The following is a 23405-nucleotide window of genomic DNA, read 5'->3' on the forward strand; positions in this document are numbered from 1 at the left end:
GCTTTATGTCGATGGAAATTACCTCCAGGATTGCTGAAGAGTTTTCAGTTTGGTGAGATATTTGGTTCGTTGCTGCAGTTGCTTTCATGACCACATGGAAAACTCCAATTAACCAACATGGTACTAAACTACAGAGAAACAATGGTGTTTGGAAATGGTGGGTTATTAGCACATGGCCAATCATTCAGTAGAAAATCAGCCCGGAATTGATCCATTGAGAAGTGGTCCTCTCCTAATGAGAACCAACGAACTGATCTCCCACCTTTGGAAGCTTTGGTTTGATCATGTTCCTCATCAGTCTTTTCTTCACTTGCGGCTATACTTCACAGCAGTGCATTGCTCATACTGGTTACAGGCCGTTCTTTTGATGTGATTGAAAAAGGACCAGAGCAGGGAGGGTCCCATGAGCTGTAGCAGAGGCATACGTTTCATCTGTCGTGTTATGTGGTGGACTATTTTGCTTGTTTTTTTGGTATTTTTATTCGGATTTATTTCCTGCCATTGTCTCAGAAAAGCTAGTTTTAGTTGTGGCTGTGAAGCTTGGAAATGCAGTACCACCAGACTAAATACAATTGAGAACAGTAAGATACCTCCCATCCTCCAGGATGCATTAAAGGAGGTTTTATTACGTCAAAAAAAGGCGACTCCCCCTATTGAACACAGTAGGAATCCATTAAGAATAACCCTATATTATACCAGAGTCAGCTCATAATAAACAATACTTTCTTGGCAATAGAAGCAATTTTTTGTGGTCTGGCATGTCTGCCTCTCAATGTGATCCTCAAACAATGTTGATGTCTGGTTTAGGGGACAAAAGTGGAGCCCGGGATTTTGGGGAAACCTTGGGAAAAACGTCTACAGGAACAAATCTGTACCTCCCTTTGTGCCCATTACCTCAAATAAGTTGACCTGAAAAGCTCAGCCTCAGTCATGTATCGTTTTACCTGACCACATGTACAAGATAAAATGGAAAGTGCAGTCGATATGTTTCTCATTTTTTTTATTTGTTTAAGATATTTATGCTCAATAAATCTAGACTAAGCTTTCGCTGTGATACATTATGAGCAAAATCCTTTGGCACTGGCCTTGTCACTGGATCCATAGCGAAGAGTGCAGGTAACACTGGCTGCTCCACCAGTCGCAGGCCTGCAGTAATATTAATATTTTTTTCACCTCTGGAAAGGAAACCCGTTAGGCTTCAATACGCCAGGCCCAAGGGGGGTTTGAATTCAAATCAAGATATTTGAAAGTGTAAAGAGAGCTGGGTAAATTGAAGTTAGAGAGGGCACTTGCAGTAAGCAGTACAAGCAGCTTACATGCTTTAAAAGACCTTTATCACCGCGCTCCTGCATCCTAAATGAAAATGTCCGCCCACCAATGCCTGTGTAATGTGAAACGAGATGCCTGCATTTGATTTGGGCTCGTTCTGCTCATGTGCGTCATTAAAAGCATCCTGCCCCCTTCAAAATGGCAAACCTTGGTAGCAACCATTTTGTAACAATCACATGTTTGCAAACGGTGCATTCAGCAGCTTGTGTGCTCAAAATGCCTTTCTTTGTTGTCACCTGTGGCTGCCTTCATGGTCATTTGCATCTGTTTTAATTATTTATTTTGTGTCTATTTTTTCAAATACATCGTTTCATGATATTTTTTGTTGCTGATTTTTCTGCCCTTCTCTCTTCACCTGCTCATTTTTTGTCTTGCAGTCCTGTTACTCTGATCAACTTCTGGCCAATAGATTCTGCGTGAGTACCTTTGCTTTGCTCAAGTGTGCTGCTGATTCTTCTGCTGTTGCCGTTGCCTGTAACGCTATGTTCTTCACTTTCAGTTCTCGCATATATTCATCCCCTTCCTTTTTTTATGTATCTCCTTTTAAAGTCTGCCATAGTAGGGTGGAATAACAGAGTTCCCAAGTCTAATAAAATATGTAGGACGTAAATTTGGAAGGAAATGTGTTTTGGTTTAACATATTTTCAGCACAGTATTTGTTTTTATTATTTAACGGGTGCACTCCATTACTATGTCCGGGGCAGTGTTTTTAATTTGTGTAAAATATTTGAATCTGAACAGGTGTACTTTTAAAGTTGGCAACATGGAACTTGTAGCTGGCTCTTCTGTCATCATGTGTTTATACCTTTTGATCTAAAGGCTTCCAATTTGATCATTAATAAACCATATCAACACTCCTCAATTAGGATGCAGAAATGGTGTAAGGTATCTTAAGATCATTTTGGTTCAATTTCCCAGGGCGTTTCTCAATCATTTTCAGGTCACTTAGACGTTGATCAAAGATGTTTCGACATTATGAACTGCATTTACTGACTCATTGCATCAGATCGTAACCCACTTTGCTGCCGCAAAAAGTGATTGACAGGCAACAACTCAACAGATGTAGACCTACACATTTCTCAAATCAGATTTTAACTAGATCTAATGGAAGTAAAGCGCTGTTCTGAGTTCTCTGTGAACTAAGCACCACAGCTCCCATAATCTATGCAGCCGCGCCTCAAAGGTTCTGTGCGGACCTAGCCCAATTCTTTGATTACATTAAATCTATTAATTCCTCTTTATCTTTACTTACGCCCCTGTTCTCGTTTCACATAAAAATGTGATTAGTTATAAGCAATGCATAATCTTTGATTCTTTTTCCACTATATCCGAGCCAGACTCATTGAAATGGGTGGACACTGGCGACCTTCAGGCTCTCCTTTATCCTTGCCAAGCCACAATTATGAAACCACTGGTTCTTGTGTAATTTCCGATCTAGGTCTAATCATGAATCAATCACTGAAAGTGGGCAAAGTGCCTGACCAACTTAGATGAGCAGTTGTCTCCCCACTCCTTAATAAAAACAAATTATAAAAAACTCATTCTATCCTGCACTACCTGTAAATAACTGGCCAACTGCATAATTTCTATACATCAGGAAACTGTTTGAGGCTGTACTAACATCACAACTTCAAACCTTTGTTGAAGAAGCTGGTTGGCTCGATGACATTGAGGCTGGTTTTCGTCCAGGCTATAACACAAAATCAGTCTTGCTGCGCTAGATCTAGGATTTTGTATGGATGCTGGAGGAATGGGTGTGCTCATACTATTGGATACATCTGGAGCCTTTGATATGGTTGACCAGAACTTCCTTTTAAACCAGATCTATGAGCTCGGACTACAAGGGAAGGCTTAGTAATGGATTCAATATTTTGTAAGGAATTCAAAACAAACCGTGCATCTCCCCACTTTTTTTGCAGCCGTGAGGGATATCACCTGTGGGGTCCCTCACAGATCCTCCCTCACTTAGTCCATTGATATTTAATCTTTATATTCATCTGTCAGAGCTAGTGCGTAGTTTTACCATTACTTGTTACATGTTCGCTGATGGCACCCAGCTATTATTGAGTTTGAGTAACTCTAGAAGTAATCTGATCGATCTACTCAAGGACAGTATTGAACAAGTGAAGATTTGGGTGACGACTGTCTTCAAATATATTAGCAAAAAACAGAAATACTTAATTGTAAACCAAAAAAGATCAATATATCTGTACCAATTTGATTTCTGGCCCCCTGCATTGGTACTTTGCCCTAGGCCATCAGATCTAGTAAGCTACCTCTGAGTCTGGCTGGAACCCGATATGTCCCTAGATGGACAAATTAGCAAGTTTTCTTACAGGTGCTTCCTTCAATTGAAAACCTTGAAGTGCTTCCTGAGGTATTTTTCTTATTCAGAGAAGGTCCAGCTAATTAGCTCATTCATATCTAGTCACCTTGACCACTGCAACGCCATTTAGTGCTGTCTAAAAACCTCTAGCGAAATTGCAGGGCATTCAAAAAATGCGGCTGCATGACTGATCTTCCATCTTAAAAGATGTGACCACATGTCTCCCGCTCTTCGCTCTATGCATCTTAGATCTGCCTCTGCTAAAGTTTTTACTACCCCTCCAAATTTAAGAGACATAACTAGGGGGGACAAACCTTTGCTGTCCAGGCTTCAACACTCTGAAACTAGCTCTCTTTTTCAATTCAAGACATATCTGATTATCAGATCTTCAGGAAGAATTTTAAAGACCTGACTGTACCACAGAAAATTATTACCTTTGTTGATGGACAGCTCTGGGACCTGACATTAGCACTTGCAGCGTTTTATAGGTTTCCACCTACCTAACTGTCTGACATAAGCCTGCTGCTTTGGTAAGAGTGGACGTCCTATTTCTAGCATCGCCATTCCCAGGCCTGGATGTATATGATTGTTACAAATTGTGTACCTGAGCCCAGTATTTTGATGTTTACTCGCGTATGCTTTTCTATTGACTAGATTTTAAGAATACAACTGCAAGACGCAAGAAACTTTATTCCACCCCCTTGCTTTTCTGTAATGAGATTTTTATGGTAAAAGGGGCATGCTAAACAATTTCTCGCATAGAAACAAGTACTTGAATGGTAAGCTCTATAAGACCATTATTACAATATGTTCAGATGTGTTGGACATTTAGATACAGTAAAGCAGTAAAAGATGGAAACCATTTTACTGCAGAGTCAAATGTTCAATTTGCATAAATAAGTAACATTAATTCTAGTGACAACTCTACAAAGTCAGAAACATCCCGGATTGTTTTAATTGTTGGGGTAATTGGTATTCTTGTTTGATACTTAAAATGTGTGGTTTTCTTACATTTGTAGGAAAAGTAACTTTAGTTGTGATCTTTAGTGCTGCCCCATGCCAATAAACTGAATCTGTCCTTAAATCATGATGGCCCCAATACTTTCCTAAATCATTTAGTTTCTGCTTTATTTCGATAATATTTCCCATAAAAGCCAACATATAAAAAAACAAAATATCATAAATCAAGGACAGGTGTTTGTGATGAATCAGATGGCACCATCACTGTTTTCGCGACCTCCCATGGGGTGGCTACATGAGGCAGGATCACATGGGAGGAGATAACCTGCGGGAAGGAATGATGGTATTGTGAGGAACCTGAGAGCGTCTGCACATCTTTTCCCCCTGTAGCCTCCTCTCGGGTGGCCAGGAAAAGGTCATCACTTTTGGATCCTGACCCTGGGGGTGGATATGTAAGTGAGGATCACCTGAGTGGAGGAGACTTGGGGAGCGAGGAAAGGTCGCCCCTAGGTGAGACATGGTATCCCCTATTTCCCTTTTGGGATGAACCCTCTATCCCGCAATCCTTTGTAGGCTGTCAACCCTGTTCCTGTTCCCCTCGCCACCCCCCCCCCCCCAACTGTCACCAAGAAATGCCAGCTGAACACTGGGACGAGGAAGAGACCAACTAGGAAAGGACATAGCCTCATGTTTGTAATGTAAACACTTAGCCTCAATTTGGTGATACAGACCAATATCTGCCTCATCTGTGTACTGGGACAAGGAGGAGGACAGCACGAGTAAGGCAGAACTACCGTTCTAATGGTGAACTATCTAGTTTTTCCTGAACTCCGTATCGTGGCAAGAGCTTTAAAAGAAAACATCCATTTAGAAATGGAGTCAGCTGTGGAGGCAGTGAAATGGACTGCTACATGCAGGCAGACCTCTCCAGCCAGATAGGTGGAGGGGCAGGAGGACTGCTCGGACACTTTTTCATGATTGCAGAGTTTATACAGCGGGAAGCAAAGCGGGAGATCACTGGTAGCCAGTAACCGACTGCAAGAGGAAGACCGGACCGACAAAGTGGTGTTGGGTTGGAAGGATACAGAGCTGCAGGAGGAGCAATGCTGGGTGAGCAGAGCCACGAGAAGCTGCTGGGAGAAGGCAGGAGGGACCGCACGAACAGGAGAAACCAGTGGCGGTTGAAGACCTTGCTGAAGAGCCTTAAGGCCAACCAGTGGTTGAAACCAGAGTGGGGGGGCACCGGGTTGGCCAGCATATATAAGAGTCAGGCAATGAATGTGATTTTACAATGAACTGAAAGTAGTGCAAGTATTTTTGAATATAGAATGAAGTGAAAAGCAAAGCAAAGCAAGTACTTTTGAATACCTCAGAGCAGATTCAAGTTTTGAACATACCAAAAAGAAAAGAAAGATTGGGAATCTGCCTGATACAAGGAACTGTGTATTACATGAGCTAAAAAGTATTGGCAATAGCCAAGAGCATTCCGGAAAATGTATTATATGAGAAAACAAGCATTTGCAACAGCCAGGAGATTGCAACAAAGTGTGACATAGATGACTGAATCAAACCTCACTGTCAAGTTGAAGCAGTGTCATAGAGTTGATGGAAAAGAAGCCAAGAAGGGGCATTGGTTGCGTGACCGTGTGGTCCGACAACTGTGCCTAGGCTGAGTGCATCTCTGTAGAAGAGCCACTGAAAAGAAGCTTGTGTTTTACAACCACCTCTTATGTGTTTTGAAGTCAAGGAACTGAACTGCCTATATGAACTTGTGAAAAATGACAACCTCCTGAAAGCTGGGAATTGTCCCAGGCAATTGGGTGTTTAAAAGTCGGAGGATTTGAACTCTTTGAGAAGGGAACGCTGTGCCTTTTGAACTTGTGGAAGTGGAAGCTGATTCTAAGCCACAAGCTGGAAGAAGCTCTGAATTTACTTTGAAAATGTGTTGTTTGCTTGCCGACATCCCAACACATTGTATACAATTAGACGTGAGGGCAAGTATAGGTTTTGGACACGCAGAACTTTACTTTGGACTTCCAGACACAGACTGTCCTTATTTAAGTAGGGCAAGTTAGGCCTTATCCAACCCTGCATCCTAAGTTAATACAACTTTGTGGGCCAAACTTGAACCTGTTGTCTGTGTCTGCTTCATGATGCCTTCACAGTATCCAGGGATTAGACATGGTATCCCCCTTTCTCTCTACAGGATGAATCTCCCATATAAAACACCATAATGGCCTACTGTGATTCTGTCCCTGCTCCCTCACATGAGGGTGCTGGATTTCTCTCAATGAAATCTCCAAACCAACCTACAAACTGTAACTTGCTCTCAAACCATGTTAAAATAATTCCCCCAATATCTTCATCGTTGTTAATTAAAAGGAACTACAGTTCCCAGAAACACCTTAATACTGCAACCAAGAAGAGGAATGGAGGAATGCAGAGCGGACGAAGTCCTGAGTACAGGCAACACTCTTGTTGTTGGGAGCATGCACCTGTGCCCAGGACATTTAAAACAGGATCATAAAAGAAATGGCAGACTACTGGTGGGAGCGGGCACCAGCTCATTGCATTACCGAAAGGCTGAGAGAAGGACGTTGGAGCCAACCGGCTAATGCATTGAGCAGAAGTCGTTGGCATGAAGGATTCCACATTGGAATGCCACAAGCAAGTGAAAGGCTCCTGGGCGTTTGCCAGTGGAAAAAAATGAGAAGAAACTTACTAGAGACCCCTGTGGAGAGGAGAAGTCCAAACGGATGCACGGGAAGCAAGGAAAGCAAAAGCTGAGCAGCGCGAGGGAGAAATATTCCAGCGGCTGTCAACCCCGGACTGCAAACAGAGCAGGAAACGCCATGAAGAGCTGGTGAGTCCACACTGACATGAAGGGAACACCAGGGCACATTGGCGAAGACACCGTATCTCAAAGTTTGAACAACCCAAATCAGAAGGAGAGGAAATCGTTTATTAAAATTGAAAGTAAGAAGTTAAAAGCACATTTTCATCAGAAGAAAATCTTTACTGGACAATTTGAATTAACCCACAATACTGAAGTGGTAAATGATTGGAAGTGTGAGCAAAACACTAACAAGGCAAGTATACCGTGGACAAAAGGAATTTGCAAAAGGGGCTAATGTGGTAAATTATCAAAAGTGGTGTTGGAGAGACAGAACTCCTGGCAGCAGAGTATACCAGGCAATTGCAAATATATATGTAACTTTGGTATTGATTAAGAGGGAAGACGAGAACTATTATTGTCAAGAACTTGTTAAGACGAGTCCAGGGGAAGGGAGACACCCACCGATTAAGGGGAAATCCTTCGGAGATTTTGTTGGAGTTATTCCTTTTTGAACATTTTTAAAATACTGAAGGCCAAAGACATCCTTCACCTCAAAATGTATTTCATTAGAATTTGATGGTCAGAATAGGACTTTGGACACAAATGGCGGTTTTGTTTTGGACATTCTGACATTGACCGATCCTTAACTTTGAATTTAGATGGAGAAACTCCTCTAGCGAAGGGACAGCAAGGCATTCTCCCAACCCCTTTTATTAATAAATAAAAGTATTTAGCCAAAACCATGTTTTATGTGTCAGAGGTTAATTCCGGACTCTTCACATGCTACTATTCAAATATTCTGAGTCTGTGCCGATAGTCAAATGTTCAAAAGCATCATTTTAGTGATTCATCACATGCCTACACATATTCTCCATACTTCAGCATCAGTACAATTTCAAATTTATTTTTGAGTTCATTGCACACATACACAGCAATATGAGTAGAGATAGACCACCCACACTCTAAAACCCAAATCTCATTGATGTAGAAACACAAACCCGTACCAAGTAAAATCAATATGGTCTACTAGATGCCAAATACTTCCAGCATGGCCAGCCCCCAAGAGACTAGCGCACCAAAGGCATCCTTGATGACCAGTTGTTAAGGTGGAAGTGGGCCTCGAGATGGGTTATTTCAGGCCCTGGTGTGCCCTCTCTGCCGCTCGCGGAGTAGAGATGGTGTTGGATGGTGCTCAATGAGGAGCTGTATACCTCCACTACTAGCAAAACCTGCCACTGCCCTGACCACTTGCTCTTTGGCTATTTCAAGTTCCAAGATTTACACACCGAGTTTGCACCAGATGTCCGGAGTCCTAATGTGGCATTAGTAAAAAACGGCTTCATTTTTCTCTAATCTTTTTGGTCCCGTCTCATTCATAGCTGTGAAGTCGTACTGTACGTCTGTTATTCAAGTTAACATAATCTCTCCTTAGAACACCATTGTAATACCTCTGTGTACCCTAGTACTAAAACTAGAGATGATGTCCCCTGTGCCCTTTCTGCTACTTGGAGTCTGCAGATCCTGACTTGACAAGTCTGTGTGGTTTCCTATTCTGTCCACGAACAGGCATATTTTATAGAAAAGAGTCTGATTCCATTATTCATAGCATTTTTCCTCATTATATTTTCAAAATTGAAACTTCTTGCGACTTTAATATTAAACAAGTTAGTTGAAGAAGCAGATTATGATAGAATCCACAATGCCTCATCCCCTCACCCCCTCCCTGCTGCATGAGTAAAACGCATACCCCAGGCTCTTGCTAATGGGCATACATATTCCCCGACTCATGGTGTTATTTGGTTGTAGGACGAGTAGGAACCTGAGTGGCATAAATTACCACTTGAGCAGTCACACATGTGTGATTAGTGCTATTTTTAAATCAGCATGAGAGTAAACTTCCATTTGCAAAGGTTAATAAACCCCAAGGCACAGCTAAATGAAAACACACCCATCTATTATATTCTCTTCGTAAAGACTTGTGTAATTGAACGTTGACAAAGCCAGCAAAGTCATTCGGAAAGAATACCATTAAAGCATGTTGCCAAGTGTGGGAGAGGGGGAGGAAATAAACCAGCGTAACAATGTTTCTCCATGTTCAAATGCAAAAAAGCTTCAATGTTTATCACTTGCCACCGTGTAAATTTCCGTTCCATTATTTGTCGATCGTTCTCGAAGACAACACATTTGTGTATTACACTTTCGAGGTGGGGTCGAGCAGGAGTAGTATGAATCTGGTCATGAGGCCCATCTTTCATATAATGTCCGGGCAATAGAAAGATTCTTTTTCATAAATTCTAAAGGTTCTGCTTTTGAACATGGTCTGGAGAGCGGGATGGCCAGCCTCTTTCTTTGTCTATGGGAGTCCATGCTGACTCTCAAAGATCTACATTTGAGCATGATTATCAATGCCATTAAGTGTGAAGCTCAATCAATAGTTTGAAGATGAAAGGTGTAGTGCATCATTCTACAGACGCGAGGTGGAAACTACACTTAGCCCATGGATGGTGAAATATATGTACTCGTTGAGCGAAGTCTCCAAAAAATGCTCAACACAGTCATTTGTACTTTCCAATAAGTCGAAGAACAGTACACTTTCTCCACTAGAGGAGCTACCAAAATAACTGTTTGAGCCCCGATTCATATTCGCAAGAAAGTGACATTGGCATAAGGAAGCAATGAAAAATGCAGTTTTTTTTTAATCCGTAATTTTAACCTGGCATTTTTTCCCCCCCATCAGGCCTGCCTCATCTCCCCAGCTTTCCCACGATGATACTCATTCTCGAATCGAACACTATGCTAGCAGGTAAGACTACAAGGCAGAGGAATGCCGACTCATCAAGTACTTCCAGCTAGAATTGGTGATACACTGGTCCTTTCGGAATTTGTTCTCATGTCCCTGTACTGAATGGAAAACTATTTAACTAAATAATATTGTATATCTTTTCACTGTTCATGCAACACCCATGTACCGTACAGGTGAAGGTTTCTGATGTCTCATTCATTTTTCACAGAGCGCTGGCTGAAAATGAGCATTCGTGCATTCTCCCTCTTAAGGGAGTGCACATGCTTTATAGCAACTTGCAGCTAAACCCGTTGGAGCATTGGTCGTATATTTGCTGTGTACTGTGTGATTTGGGCCACAAGCCTGAGGATCCAGCTTGTCTCTGGCCTGCAGGGCTTGCCCGCCCATGCTTTTGTCTTCTCTTTCTGTGTTTGGGGTGATATATGTGAACAGGATTGTTGATGCAGATGGCTGCCGTGAAGTGGCTGAGGAATTAGCAGGAGGTTCTAATCCCCCCTGTACGGGGAAGTGCTTGACTCCTCTACCGTGTGTTTGGATGTCAATGTAGTGAGCTGCCGGTGCTAGCTGATATGCAAGGTATCTTGGAAGTGTGTGGGGCAGGGTTTGTTGCAAAAGTGCATAGGAGGTTTAAAGTAATCTTGGCTTTCATGAAGAGCTAGAGTAGTGTCTCTGAAATGGTGTTTGGCCATTGACAAGTATTGTGGTTGAGCACAAGTCTGTTCAGTAAGTATTCTGGGAGAGTGGAGGAGATGGCTTTCGGGTATCGCATTGCTTATTATGCGCTTCGTACCCGAGACCATGACTGTGCCGGGGAAGCACATGGGAGCCGTTTTATGAGACCTCTTAAGTGGAAGGTGGCTCCCTTTTCCACATTGTTTTCATATTTGTGTACATGCATAGGCTACTGTGTGGGTAGAAATTAGTTGTTTTACAGAGGTTAATGTTCCACAATGGGTGAACAAGATGGAGGCAGAGCGCAGGTGAGTGAAGCATGCCTTCAATGTCACAGAGGAGAAATTCCCTCTTGGAGTCATTTTGATTAAGGCTACATTCACCCATGTGCCGCTCAATGTTTGGTCTTTTGGATGTAGATAAGTGGCATACTGGCTGCAAATCTTTGGAACGGTATATGTGGGCTTCATAAGTATAGGAGTAGAAAGGCCGGCCCATGGAGAGGGTCATGAAAAGAAGCCTAAACGAAAAGGGCAGTGTGGCTGGTGTTCTTAAAGAATAATGTGAGACTAAAGTCAATTCTTGGAAGGCAGGCCAGAGGTGGAGTGTCAGAGTACTAGCATCGTCATGGAGTTTTTGTGAGGGCGAATGCCATTCCAGGCGGCGACAAGGGGCCCTTCTGTGGTGCTTCGGCTAGAAGTCAAATTTGCAGAGGCCAAGCTTATTTTTGTCGATTAATTCTTCGAGTAAGGTCTTTGGCGTGAGTCTTAAAATTGTACATGCAAATCTTTCAAAAGGACTTGTAATCAAAATCATTACTCCCAGTGGTGGACTGTGTAAATGCAACACTGTAATCGTCAGTGGTTTCTATCTGAAAAATCGTGCATAGTTGTTTCCAAGTCAGAATGTGTATTAAACATGTTTATTGAGCCAAGGTGCAAACTAGGTTTTCCCTTGTGTCTGCTTTCACTACGTACCAGAAAAATAAAAAACTACAATTCCACGCAGCGGTAACAATCAAGTATCTCTTATGCAGGACGTGTACCTTAATCTATAAAAGATGGGTCAAGCTGGTGTGCAGACCCCCAGACCCGGCTTTTCCCAAGCTTGTAGAAGCGTGCCAGCAGCTGGTTAGGGTATATGGTAAAAAGGGAAGCCTTGTCGGGGCCCTTTACAGTAATCCTCATTTACAGCATGAGTGTTAATTCATGGCTTTCTATAATAGTACTCACTTTACTAAGGTTAGGATTTGAAACCACCACGTTGGACGTTCTAGCCCCACGACCCATTCTCTGGAATGTACTCCTGGGCAACTTTGGTAGGTGTAGTCTATGCATAAGTATTTCTCAGGGGCTGGCTGTGCAGCAATTGTGGGGCCTGGAATGTCCTTGCGTAGCGAGTTCATGCATGTGATCAACCCTTCCACGTAAATGTTAGTTGCACATTTTGGAAATCCGATTTAAAAGATGGCCTATTAACATTAGGCAATTTTTCTCTCTGCTAAACGCAACACATTTTCTCTGAACATCAGCGGATTTCCCTTACTGCTAAGAGAACAGCTGTTTAACATTTGAGTGCGGAATGAGCTGTGAAAACCCTGTCCATGTAAGGCAGGGTATGCACAAATTGCCAAAATATGAGCAAACTGGAAGGTTTCACCATGTCTAGTTTGTCTTAGAATTTGTCATACATTGCTTTCATCTCTAATACTCAAGGTATAGTGTTGTGCAGGGAACTGTTCGTTAGTAATCTACCTATCCTTTTCTGGAAATAAAATAACTTTCCATTTAACTAGTTCAGGAGAAAGCAAATAGCCCTCAGTTGCACATTACTTTCACTAGTAAGCCTGTGTATGTTAAAGGGTAGTGAGTGAAAACCTTGAGGATGACCACTTGAGTGCAGCCATATTGCATACTGCCAATGCCAGTTGGTGATGGGTAAGAAGGAGGACAAGATTAGATAAGTTAGAGAGGGATGCAGTGGCATTGGCATGAAAAATAAACATTTTGTTTGCATAGGTCAGCTGGTACTTATATCAACAGTATCATGTTAGCATCCTCCAATATCTACCCTTCCCTCATCCCAGGGGTCCGCAGCCAGTGGTTCTCCATATGTTTTGGAATGACATTGTTTGTTTGTTTGTTTGTTTATTTATTTGGTAATGCGCTCCGAGCCCGTGGGCATCTGGGCGCAGCAGTACAAGAGGACTCGAGACTTAGTTACAATGCCTGACACAGGCTATTACAGAAAAACAATGGTTGCTTACAGTAGGTGATACAATGCATATAAAATATCAAGTTTAAGCGCATAAGAGCAACATTTTAACAGGTTGTGCCGTTTCCACTAGGGTGAGGGTCGTTGCATGTCGTTGTTGTGCAGCCATTTGAGAGCGTAGGATCTGAATCTTGTGTAGGGTAAAGGGCGTCGAAGGTCGGATGGGAGTGTGTTCCATGATTGTGCAGCTCTAACTGGGAAGCTTGCACCGCCCGCTGTGGTAAGTTTGAATCTGGGGACTTCGAGTAGGAAGGTGTTGGCAGATCTCGTCAGTCGATTAGAGGGTCTCCAGTTGATTCTTTCCGCTAGGTAGGGGGGTGCTTGATTGTTGAGGCATTTAGAAGTGAGGGAAATAGTTTTAAGTAGGATTCTGTCCTTTATCTTTAGCCAATGGGCTTCTGTCCGGTGTTTGGAGATATGTTCTCTGCGTGGACTGTTCAGAGCTGCTCTAAGAGCGTTATTTTGCAATCTCTAGAGTTTGTCAGTGACCGACTTATTGGCACCTGAGTATAAGGCGTTGCAATAGTCGAGTCTGGACATGACAAGGGCATTGGCCAAGGTGAGGCAGCTGGCACTGGACAGGAAGGGTCTGGCGGCACGGATGAGTTTACACGTGTAGGTGGTTGAGGAGGCGAGGGAATTCACTTGCTTTTTGAGGGTGAGAGCTGAGTCGAGGTAAAAACCCAGCGTTTTGACCTCGCGCATAACCTTAATAGTATTGTTATCAATGTTAAATGAGGTGTAGTCCGGGGTGAGTTTGGATAGTTTGTGGTCTGAACCGAGGAGCAGGATTTCAGTTTTATCGTCGTTCAGGCAGAGGCCATGTGTGGCCATCCATGCTTGAATGAGGATGTAAATTTTATTCACCAGAGCCAAGTCCACTTCATAGTTGCCCGAAAGGGGTATGAGGATCTGGGTGTCATCTGCGTAATTAGTGTAGGTGACGCCCAGTCTGTCCAACTTGTCGAACAATGGCTTGGTGAAGATATTGTACATAGTGGGTGAGACACAGGAGCCCTGTGGGACTCCACATGTGATTTGGATGGGGTCAGCACAGGTGGTGGAGGAGAACACTCTCATAGTCCGGTTGGCTAGAAAGGATTGGACCCATGCTATAGCATCTCCTGTGAAGTTGGCAGCCAGCTTGAGGTGGTTGCATAAGACTGCATGGTCCACCAGATCAAAAGCTGCTGACAAGTCCAGTAAGAGTAGCAACGCTGTTTTCCCATTATCCTTAAATTCCTCCATTTTGGTTTTGAGATCTATCAGGGCAGTTTCGTGCCATGGAGAGGGCGGAAGCCCGATTGGCGCAAGCCTAGTAGATGATTAGCTTCTAGGTACTCTTGAATTTGGAGATAGGCTACTCTGTCGATAATCTTTAGTAGGAAGGGTACCGTGGTAATGGGCCTATAGTTAGTCGGGATAGAAGGATTGAGGGTTTGTTTTTTGAGAAGGGGGAGGACCCAGGATTCTTTTAAGTTGGCTGGCACTGTGTTAGATTTGAAGGATGAGTTGATAAGCTTTGAGATGAAAGGGGCTAAGTCTCTGGCAGCGTCCTTTATTATTTGAGCTGGGCAGCTGTCGCCCTTACAGTTAGAGGGATTCAGTGAGAGGATGGCCTTTTCAGTGTCGATGATGGAGATGGGTTTAAAGCTAAAAGGGGGGATAGTGATAGGTTCAGTTACTGGAGGCAGTTGTTGATCAGTAAGAGAGAGGGTGTCTTTTTTGTTCATTATTTTAAGTTGGAGGGTGGAGACTTTGTTTGATAGGGCATTCTGTATATTAGTGCACCATATCTTGTCCTTTGGGACCGTGTCAGATGGTTGGATAGGGGATTCCATTTCCCGGAGGATGGCAAATTGTTCCTTGGTATTCGATTTGGCATTGGTAATTCTGTCATTGAATACGTTTATTTTGGTGTTGATAATTTCAGACTTGTAATGTTTTGTAGCTTGGGTAAGCTTGGCTTTGTTGTCGTTAGTGGGCGAATTACGCCAGATGGTTTGGAGTTTTCGTTTCTGCTTTCTAAGGTCCTTAAGCTGGGGGGTGAACCAGGCGTTGAGGTGGGCTTCTTGCTTAGCTTTGCGTAGTTTTGCAGGTGCAATGGTGTCTAGTGCGTGAGACATAGCTTTGTTAAAGGTGTCTACTAGTGTGTCTGGGTCGGTGTTGTCCTTCAGACCGTTAATAGTGGGCAGGAGGAGGGGGATAAGTTTTTCTGTAGTAATATCTTTTTTACTTCTGGTAGGGAGTGATGGTATCATTTTGATAGTTTTGGGGCTGGGGAGGTCAAGTGTGGCAGTGAAATTTATTAGAAAGTGGTCAGTCCATAGTTGAGGGGTGATGGCAGTGATGACTGTTACAGTTGAGTTCTGAGACCCAGTCAAGGGTTCTGCCTTTAGCATGTGTGGGGGAGAGAATTGTTTGGGTAAGGCCTTGGTCATTTAGGATAGCTGTTATAGAAAGGGCATTTTTATTGCCTGGCTCATTGAAGCCGATGTTGAAGTCGCCCATCAGCAGCGTTTGCGAGTGTTTTGGGGTATTATTCGCTATGAGCGTAGTAAGGTCATCTTCAAAGGTTCCCAGGGGACCTGGGGGCCTGTAGATCAGGTGAATGGCTAGCGTGCGGTTATTGGAAAGTTGCATTTTTGCTGAGAGTACTTCGCAGGAAGCGCAGGGGTGTGAGGAGGTGAGTCGGATAGGCAAGGTGGTTTTCGCGATGATTGCTAGGCCACCGCCTTTAGCATTGGGTCTGTCTACTCTGTGGATCTGGTAGTTGTCAGGTATGGCTAACATCAGTGAGGGTCCTGCTGCCTCATGGAGCCAGGTTTCTGTTACGGCAAGGAAGTCAATGCTACTGTTGTTCAGTATGTCAGCAATTTCAATTGCATGAGCTACCATGGATCTGGCATTGATAAGGGATCCAGTAAGAGTTAGGGTGTTGTTGGGAATAGGATGACTTGCAAGTGTATCTGTATGCTTATTTTGACTCTGGCGTATCTTTTGGTAGAGGTGAGTAGGAGTTGGGGTTGGAGTTAAAGGTGTCGTAGCTAGAGTATGCTTATCCGTGTGTGTCTGTATAGATGGGAATCTAGCAGTATTGTTAGTACTGTTTCTTTTAGGTTCGTAAATGCAAGGTAGCCTTGCCCTAAGTCTCAGGTTTCTATCAATGGGGGGACTAGAGCTGAGGGTAGCAAAGGTCATGATTGTAGCTAGGAGGGTCAGGGAGGTCAAGTTTCTGCACATGGTAGTTGGTGTGGTCCGCTGATGCAATTTACTTCCCTTGTTTGGCTAAGATGTTTGGCTAGGGTGGCGCAAAGTGTAGTGCAGGTGGCTAGTTGAAGCTGGGGCTGCGCCTAGTGATAAAGGGCGTGATATTCACGAAGCACAGTATGGGCTAGAGTGCATGGTCTGTTAATGATGATAGGGCACAACACAATCAAGGTGGTCCGTTAGCGACCATAAGGCACAGCACAGTTAAAGTGGTCCGTTAGCGACCATAAGGCACAGTACAGTTAAAGTGGTCCGTTAGCGACCATAAGGCACAACACAGTTAAAGTGGTCCGTTAGCGACCATAAGGCACAACACAGTTAAAGTGGTCTGTTAGCGCCCATAAGGCACAGCACAGTTAAAGTGGTCCGTTAGCGACCATAAGGCACAGGACAGTTAAAGTGGTCCGTTAGCGACCATAAGGCACAACACAGTTAAAGTGGTCTGTTAGCGACCATAAGGCACAACACAGTTAAAGTGGTCCGTTAGCGACCATAAGGCACGACGCACTGAGGTGAACCATGAACACCTGGGTATAAGTAGCACCAAGAAAACTAGGGTCTAAGTGCGTGGACACAGCTATGGTAGTTATTGTGGGTACGGGTGTGGATCAGATCATGCAAACATGAATCGATACAATCGATGAATCGATACATTAGCAATGCAATTGACATGATTGTTCACTATTGGCTATACTAGCAAGGCTGATGGGGAGTTGTAGTTGAGAACATCTAGGGAGCCAAAGTTTACAGACCCCGGCCTCCTCTACTCTGTTGCATCGTATGAAACCTGCATTGATCCGTTAGTAGTTTCACTTAAGAGTTTCTTTAAGCATTATGCAGTCTGTCATCCACAGGAATGTAACTTTGCTTTTCGTGACTGCCATTAGAACTATAAATATCAACTACAAAGCACGTTATTAACCCTACAAAATCTTCCTTCGTTGCCTATCAAGTCATCAACTTGTCATTGTACGTGGAGTGAGGGATGCAATATATTTTGCCCGAGTTACTTCCTGCAAAATTTGACAGCTACTGTTCTTTGCCTCACCCTGCTGCCCCGTTCATTGTCGTCCACCAAACCGTTCAGCTGTGTCACCTCATCTTCCATCGGCAATACTTGTGTAATACTCTCGAGAAATGCTCGCCAAAAGTATCTTCTCTCGTCTTCCTTGGGTATGCGTCCTGCTTTGAGGAGACCACAATGAATATTCCCCTTCTACAGTCAGATGGCTTTACAGCTCTTATCTAGAAGTGTTTGGGATCCCCATTCCTATGACGCGGATAGTCTTGTTTTGAATGTTCAAATATTGTGAATACCTTCCAAGCATAGGTGCCGAGGTCGACCGTGCTCGTGTGCCCCACTGTGGAAAGGCACAAAAGTGATGCAAAGACGGAAAGTCTTGTGACACAGTCTGCAGCGGGACATACATGAATGGAAGAAGACCCACAGCGTTTGGTAGGAGCTCCAACAGCTACATTGTGTGGTCGAAAAATACCAGTGCCAGCAGCTCTGGTCTACACCACCATATGGTGTCCATTCACCATTTACATCAGTATCCAAAAAGGCAAACCACAATAGAGCAATCCTGCATTTCGTTTTATTAAACCATTCCACCCGTTTAGCTCTTCTTCAGATTATTTTCCCGATTGTGCTCTGGCCTGGCCTCCCATTGATGCAGACTTCAAACCTAGAGGATGCAAGAAACATTCTTACTCGAAGGTTGAAATATGAAATGCGGTCATTGCTCTGATCATTAGTGGAGTGTGTTAAGTACTTGCTTCTATGTCCTCTCAGATATGCCCATTGACAGCTTCTTTTCCTGCCATGTTGGAGTTGGATGAATCTGAATCTTTGGCCAGGATTGGTCACGTTGTTTAGACACCTTTGCAAAAGCCACTACCTTCTTAACTCATGATGTTCAAAACCTTTGCTACACACCGTAAGAAGCTCGCAAGGAACAATTGCAAATTCTGAGATGTTTGGGGGGTTTTCTTCTGCCCAAAAGCTTTCTGGGATTTCACCCGTGTCACCTACTCAATCAAGAAATTACAATGAGTATGCGGGTAATGAATGGTATTTCAGGAAGGAAATTACTTTGAATTCACAAAGCTTGAATTTGTAAAGGAAGTTTACAGTTTGTCTAAATGATAGACTTGCATTTATTGTTCATTAGTGTAATACTTTTTTGAGAATACAATTAGTCATATTTTTGGTGGTTAAATGGCCACACTGTTAACTGAATTCTCTAGGTGTAATTAAATCAATAAGTATGGGGAACCGATTCGTCTACCTATCTAACTGGACATAAATTCATTATAATATGTACACTTCCTAGTTTTTAAGAGGATAGAAATAGTCCTTAGTTTCAGACTGATCAGATGCCAGTGTCTTGCGAAGTGCACAGGAACATGGACCCTACATCCACCATGGCAGTACCTGACTGATTTGCATATGACTGGACTCCTTTTGCAATGGCACAGGTGGGCTAAAAACCAGTGGTGTGGAAGGTTGCCCAGAGCAATGCCAGTGGTTCAGATTCATTCAGACCCTTCCACCTATCACTTTTGTGGTTATAGTTTATCTCACTATTTGAGAGAGCGTATGCCCAGACGTGGGTTCCTTGCTCGCTGTGCCATAGGAAACCAAGCTGCACCTCACTGAGGAGGCCCAACAAGGCCGAAACATGTCTGAGGTTGCTTGTGTTTCCATGCAGCGGGGACCTGACCTAGCAGTTTGGGATGGGTTTGCTACCATTGATGGCAGTACCTGACTGATTTGCATATGGCTGGACCCCTTTTGCAATGGCATAGATGGGCTAAAAAACGGTGGTGTGGATGGTTGCCCAGAACAATGCCAGTGGTTCAGATTCATTCAAAATCTTCCACCCATTACTTTTGTGGTTATAACATAAACCAGACAGTATTTGGAAGATATGCACACTATTTTGATAGGTAGGTTCTGGAGCTTAGAGCGGACGGTCGTGTATTTCTTTTTATAGCCATTGGCTTTCATGCAGCTGGGAGATGCATTGTGGGAAGGGATAGACTGGGCTGTGTGCTCAACTGTTCTGGCTCTTCTTGACACCAATTGACCTGGGAACCACGTGCAAACATAATAGATATAATTGAAAACTCTCCTCATATCTCCTGTACCATCTGCAATCTGCCCTGGACCACTAGGCACATTACAGAAAGTGTCTGCTGGATTTTCTTTTTTTTTTTTTTGCATTACAAAATACATCTTATCGACTACTTAGATCATGAGTTCCTCACAAGTACCTTCTGATTAAAATGGGTTTGTTGGCAATTATTTAGGAAACATCATTCTGATTCTGAATTAACAAATGCTGCTCATTATTGCACATAAACTGACCCTGAAAACATGGACATAGCGTTGCATGGCTAATGACAACAGTTGTTGCTTCATATGCACTGAGTGTGGTGCATGCAGTCCAGCAGATAGGTCTTCTGTGCATGGCTCTGTGTTGTGTTTTGGAAGGTGGAGAATCAATGGGGGCCTGTGGCCTTTTAGCCATTATTTTAAAACTGAAAAGCGAGTTATAGAAATGTGTAGGTGTTTCTTCTGGAAACAGTTTTGCAAAGTCACGCTTTCCGTACTCCCACATGAATGGGACCATATTTGATGCAGCATCAGAGTAAATACTTCTGTTCTGAACGCCAAGCCCAGTTGCCTCCTGCAGCTTCACCTTTGAAAGAATGGCCTAATCGACAGCACAGTCACAGATTGGCCTTTCATTGCACCGAGAATAAAGGTTGTGTGCTGTCCCAAGGAGCCTGAGGATTTTTAAAAACGCACACTGACACAAAGCTTTGGTGGAACTGAACCAATCTGTAATTGCTCTTCATTTCTGCAGGAGGTAATGTGATTCCTGGGAATTGGGTGGTTTTATTAAAGTTCAGGCAAGCTGAGCCATGATCTGGCTGGGACCTATTAAAGCATTGAGCTGTTTAAGGTGGTCTGTTGCAATTTAGGATAACTCGTCCCTGGGCGAAATCACTCGAACAAGGAGTGGGGTGTTTCCTATCATTAGAAACTTGAGGGACATAGATTTTACTTGATGAGTGCGTTAACGCGTTCATAGTGTCTAGGTGAACTTCAAGGTTATTTTGTGTGAATTTCAGCATGCCGAATATCCAAGTAATCCCTTGCCGTGTTTGAGGTTGCATCCCTTTTCATTAACTGTACATAGACTATGCTCGCCATTATTTTCCAAGAAATGTTAAGGTGCAATAAAGACTTCTGAATTGAAATGCAGTTTCACTTGTCCCACCAGGCTGGCAGAAATGGAGAACAGCAATGGATCTTACCTGAATGACAGCATTTCGCCCAATGAAAGCATGTACGTATTCATTTGCTCTTTTGGCATAGCTCAATAATCAGGTGTGGTCTGTTAAGTCAGAAAGTACAAGTTGTTTTGCGTTTCAAAGTCGTGTATATTTAGTTTCGAATGCCTTTAGGAAAATGTCGATTTTCATGTTGAGTGTATAAAATGTACTAACCAAGTTATCAAATGAATCCTAAAATTGATTTTTAATGGAAAAAGGACCTTTTGCCTCTGAAGCCTAACCGATGCCTCAAGCTGGGTGTACCAATCCGATACCAATCCGAAACACTGAAGATGGCAATGCTTTCACTTTCTGGAGGTTTCATGTTTTAGAAATGCACATTCGAGGGGATTGGGTCCTCCGACGTATTACATATCTATGACAGGTAATCACCACAGCTGTGCTGCTTTGGAAAATCTTTCGGGGTCTGCGTCCTGCGTCGATGACATCGATACGCTGTCGTCGAGGGCCTCCGTCGAGCTGACGTCACCGGATGTTATAAGTAAGACGCACAACGCCCGTAGCCTCAGTTCCGTTTTTTTCTGCGAACTTGTTCGCTTCGGAGATCTCACCTCACCTTGGTTCTTCTGAGTTCTGTTCATTCGGTTCTTCGAACCTGTTTGTTGTGAAGATTTCCATGATGTCTTCGGCTTCCTCCACCCCGCGGCCGAGTCGGGATTGCGGGTCCAAGATGTCGTTGACTCTGGTGCCTCGGTGAGGGCCACGACACGGATGATTGTGTAGACTGCCAGTCGCTTACGTCGAAGGCCTTGCGGGAGCGTAAAAAGAAGCTTTCTGTTGGTAAGGTGGCCAAGCCTCGGAAGTCGAGATCCACGGGGCTTTCAACTGATGATTCGAGGGGCGACTCGCCGCATCGTCGTCGTTGGTCCAGGGGGTCTCGGTCCCGGAGTAGGTCCTGCCATTCCTCTGCCTCTTTGAGGCACTCACAGAAGCGCCGTCAATGGTCGCCTTCTTCGTCCGAGGGCTCCGCCCGTCAGCGGGTTGCTTGTCCCAACAAGCATTCCACTCGTGCGGACTGGGATTAATTTCGGCAGGAGATGATGGCGATTTTTCAGCCGCAGGGCTCAGTTCCGTCTGCACCGTCGAAAGACGCCGGCCGTGACTGTGCTAGAGCCGCCACAAGGGCTGGAGCCGCAACCTCGATCGGACATGGTGGATCGCTCTAAACATGCCCACTCCAGGTCCCGGTCCTCGATGCCCTTGAGACCGCCGGAGCGTATGAGGTCTTCGAAGAGGACATTGAATCCTTCGGCACCGAAGTCGTGGAGGGACTCTCTCGAGGCTTTGCCTCCGCGAAAACCGTCGACGCCATGGGCGCCCAGGTGGTCGAAGGACACACTCGGGGCTCTGCCTTCGAGGACTGTGTCGCAGCAGTCGGCTCCACGTTCGACGTTGACGCCGATTCCATCGACGCCTTTCGAGGATATTTTGTCTGAGGCACCCCATGGCACGGTGGAACACCTAGAAAGGCTCTGGCCAAGTCTAAAAATATCTTTGTCCCTTTTTCTGTACCCCCATTCCAGCCTCTGCATTATATCTCTGAGGTGGAAGAAGGGTCTGAGGAAGAAGGTTTGGTTCCTGTTGAGGTACCTGGCAAGATTTTGTCTGGTCATAGCCAGTTTGTAGACCTGTGTCAGTCGTTGCATGATGCCAGTGGTTTGGACACCTCTCCTGAGGTGGAGTTCAGTAGGCCTGAGCCTGGCACCCACGCCGAGTCCTCGTACCGGCGCCTTATGACTGGGGTAATGGAATACTTGGGGTGGTCTGCGCCACCAGTGGATTTTCTGCAGGATGACGTGGTGGATATCCTTGACCAAGGTCCACCAACTGACATGGTACTGCCATTCCATATGGCCTTGCAGAGAAGGGTGGCAGCGGCTTGGACTGCTCAGAGAGTCTCCCGGCAGTGAGCAAGTCTTTGCCGAAGAAATATCATCCAGCCAGTAGCGACCCCAGCTACTTGACTACGCACCCCACTCCGGAGATTTTGGTGGTGCAGGCGGCTACAGCCCCGGCAAAACAGGCGTTGTACCCTACCATCCCTCCTGATAGGGACGACAAATGTTTTAATGGCTGGGCGACGAAAATGTTTCCTTCAGGGGGTATGGCTTTACAGGCAGCCAACTCTGTGTGTGCCTTAGCACGTTTCACTCATGCTCTGTTGAATTGTGTCTCGTTGGCGGCTGTACACATTCCCGAAGGGGAGGAATGGGATGGCTTTCTTGCTCTTGTTCCGGATGGCAAGGATGCCATGTGTGAATCCGTTCAGTCATGTCTGGACGTGACTGAACGTGGCAGATTGCGTCAGCGGGTCCATGGCGGCGAGCACCGTAAGGTACAGATTTGCGTGGTTGCGGAAGTCGGGGTTTGCTCATGATGTACAAGCCCGGCTCCTCAACATGCCCTTTGATGGTGAACATCTTTTTGGCAGCAAGGCTGACGAGAGCCTTGAGAGGTTGCAGACCTCCAAAGCTGCAGCGAAGTCGTTGAGCGCTGCAGTTCGCCAACCTCTGCCTTTTCGTCATGGGGGACAACAATGGAGGGGAGTTTCCTTTCGATACTACTCT

At 44.4% G+C, this 23405-nt stretch overlaps 1 protein-coding gene across 12 annotated transcripts in view; it reads left to right on the forward strand.

The window, feature by feature from the left end:
- Positions 1–23405, forward strand: part of DMD (dystrophin) — a 7616828-nt gene that overhangs the window by 7463924 nt on the left and 129499 nt on the right. For 10 of the 12 annotated variants that reach the window (XM_069639082.1, XM_069639084.1, XM_069639079.1 and 7 more), the window contains 3 exons: positions 1707–1745; positions 10189–10254; positions 20766–20831. In XM_069639082.1, the coding sequence (XP_069495183.1) occupies positions 1707–1745; positions 10189–10254; positions 20766–20831 (171 nt within the window). The remainder of the gene's footprint in view (positions 1–1706; positions 1746–10188; positions 10255–20765; positions 20832–23405) is intronic. The other 2 variants (XM_069639083.1, XM_069639080.1) reach the window with 2 other exon arrangements.

Source organism: Ambystoma mexicanum, chromosome 7q (assembly GCF_040938575.1).
Source record: "Ambystoma mexicanum isolate Mex_15411 chromosome 7q, UKY_AmexF1_1, whole genome shotgun sequence".
NCBI classification, from domain to species: Eukaryota; Metazoa; Chordata; class Amphibia; order Caudata; family Ambystomatidae; genus Ambystoma; species Ambystoma mexicanum.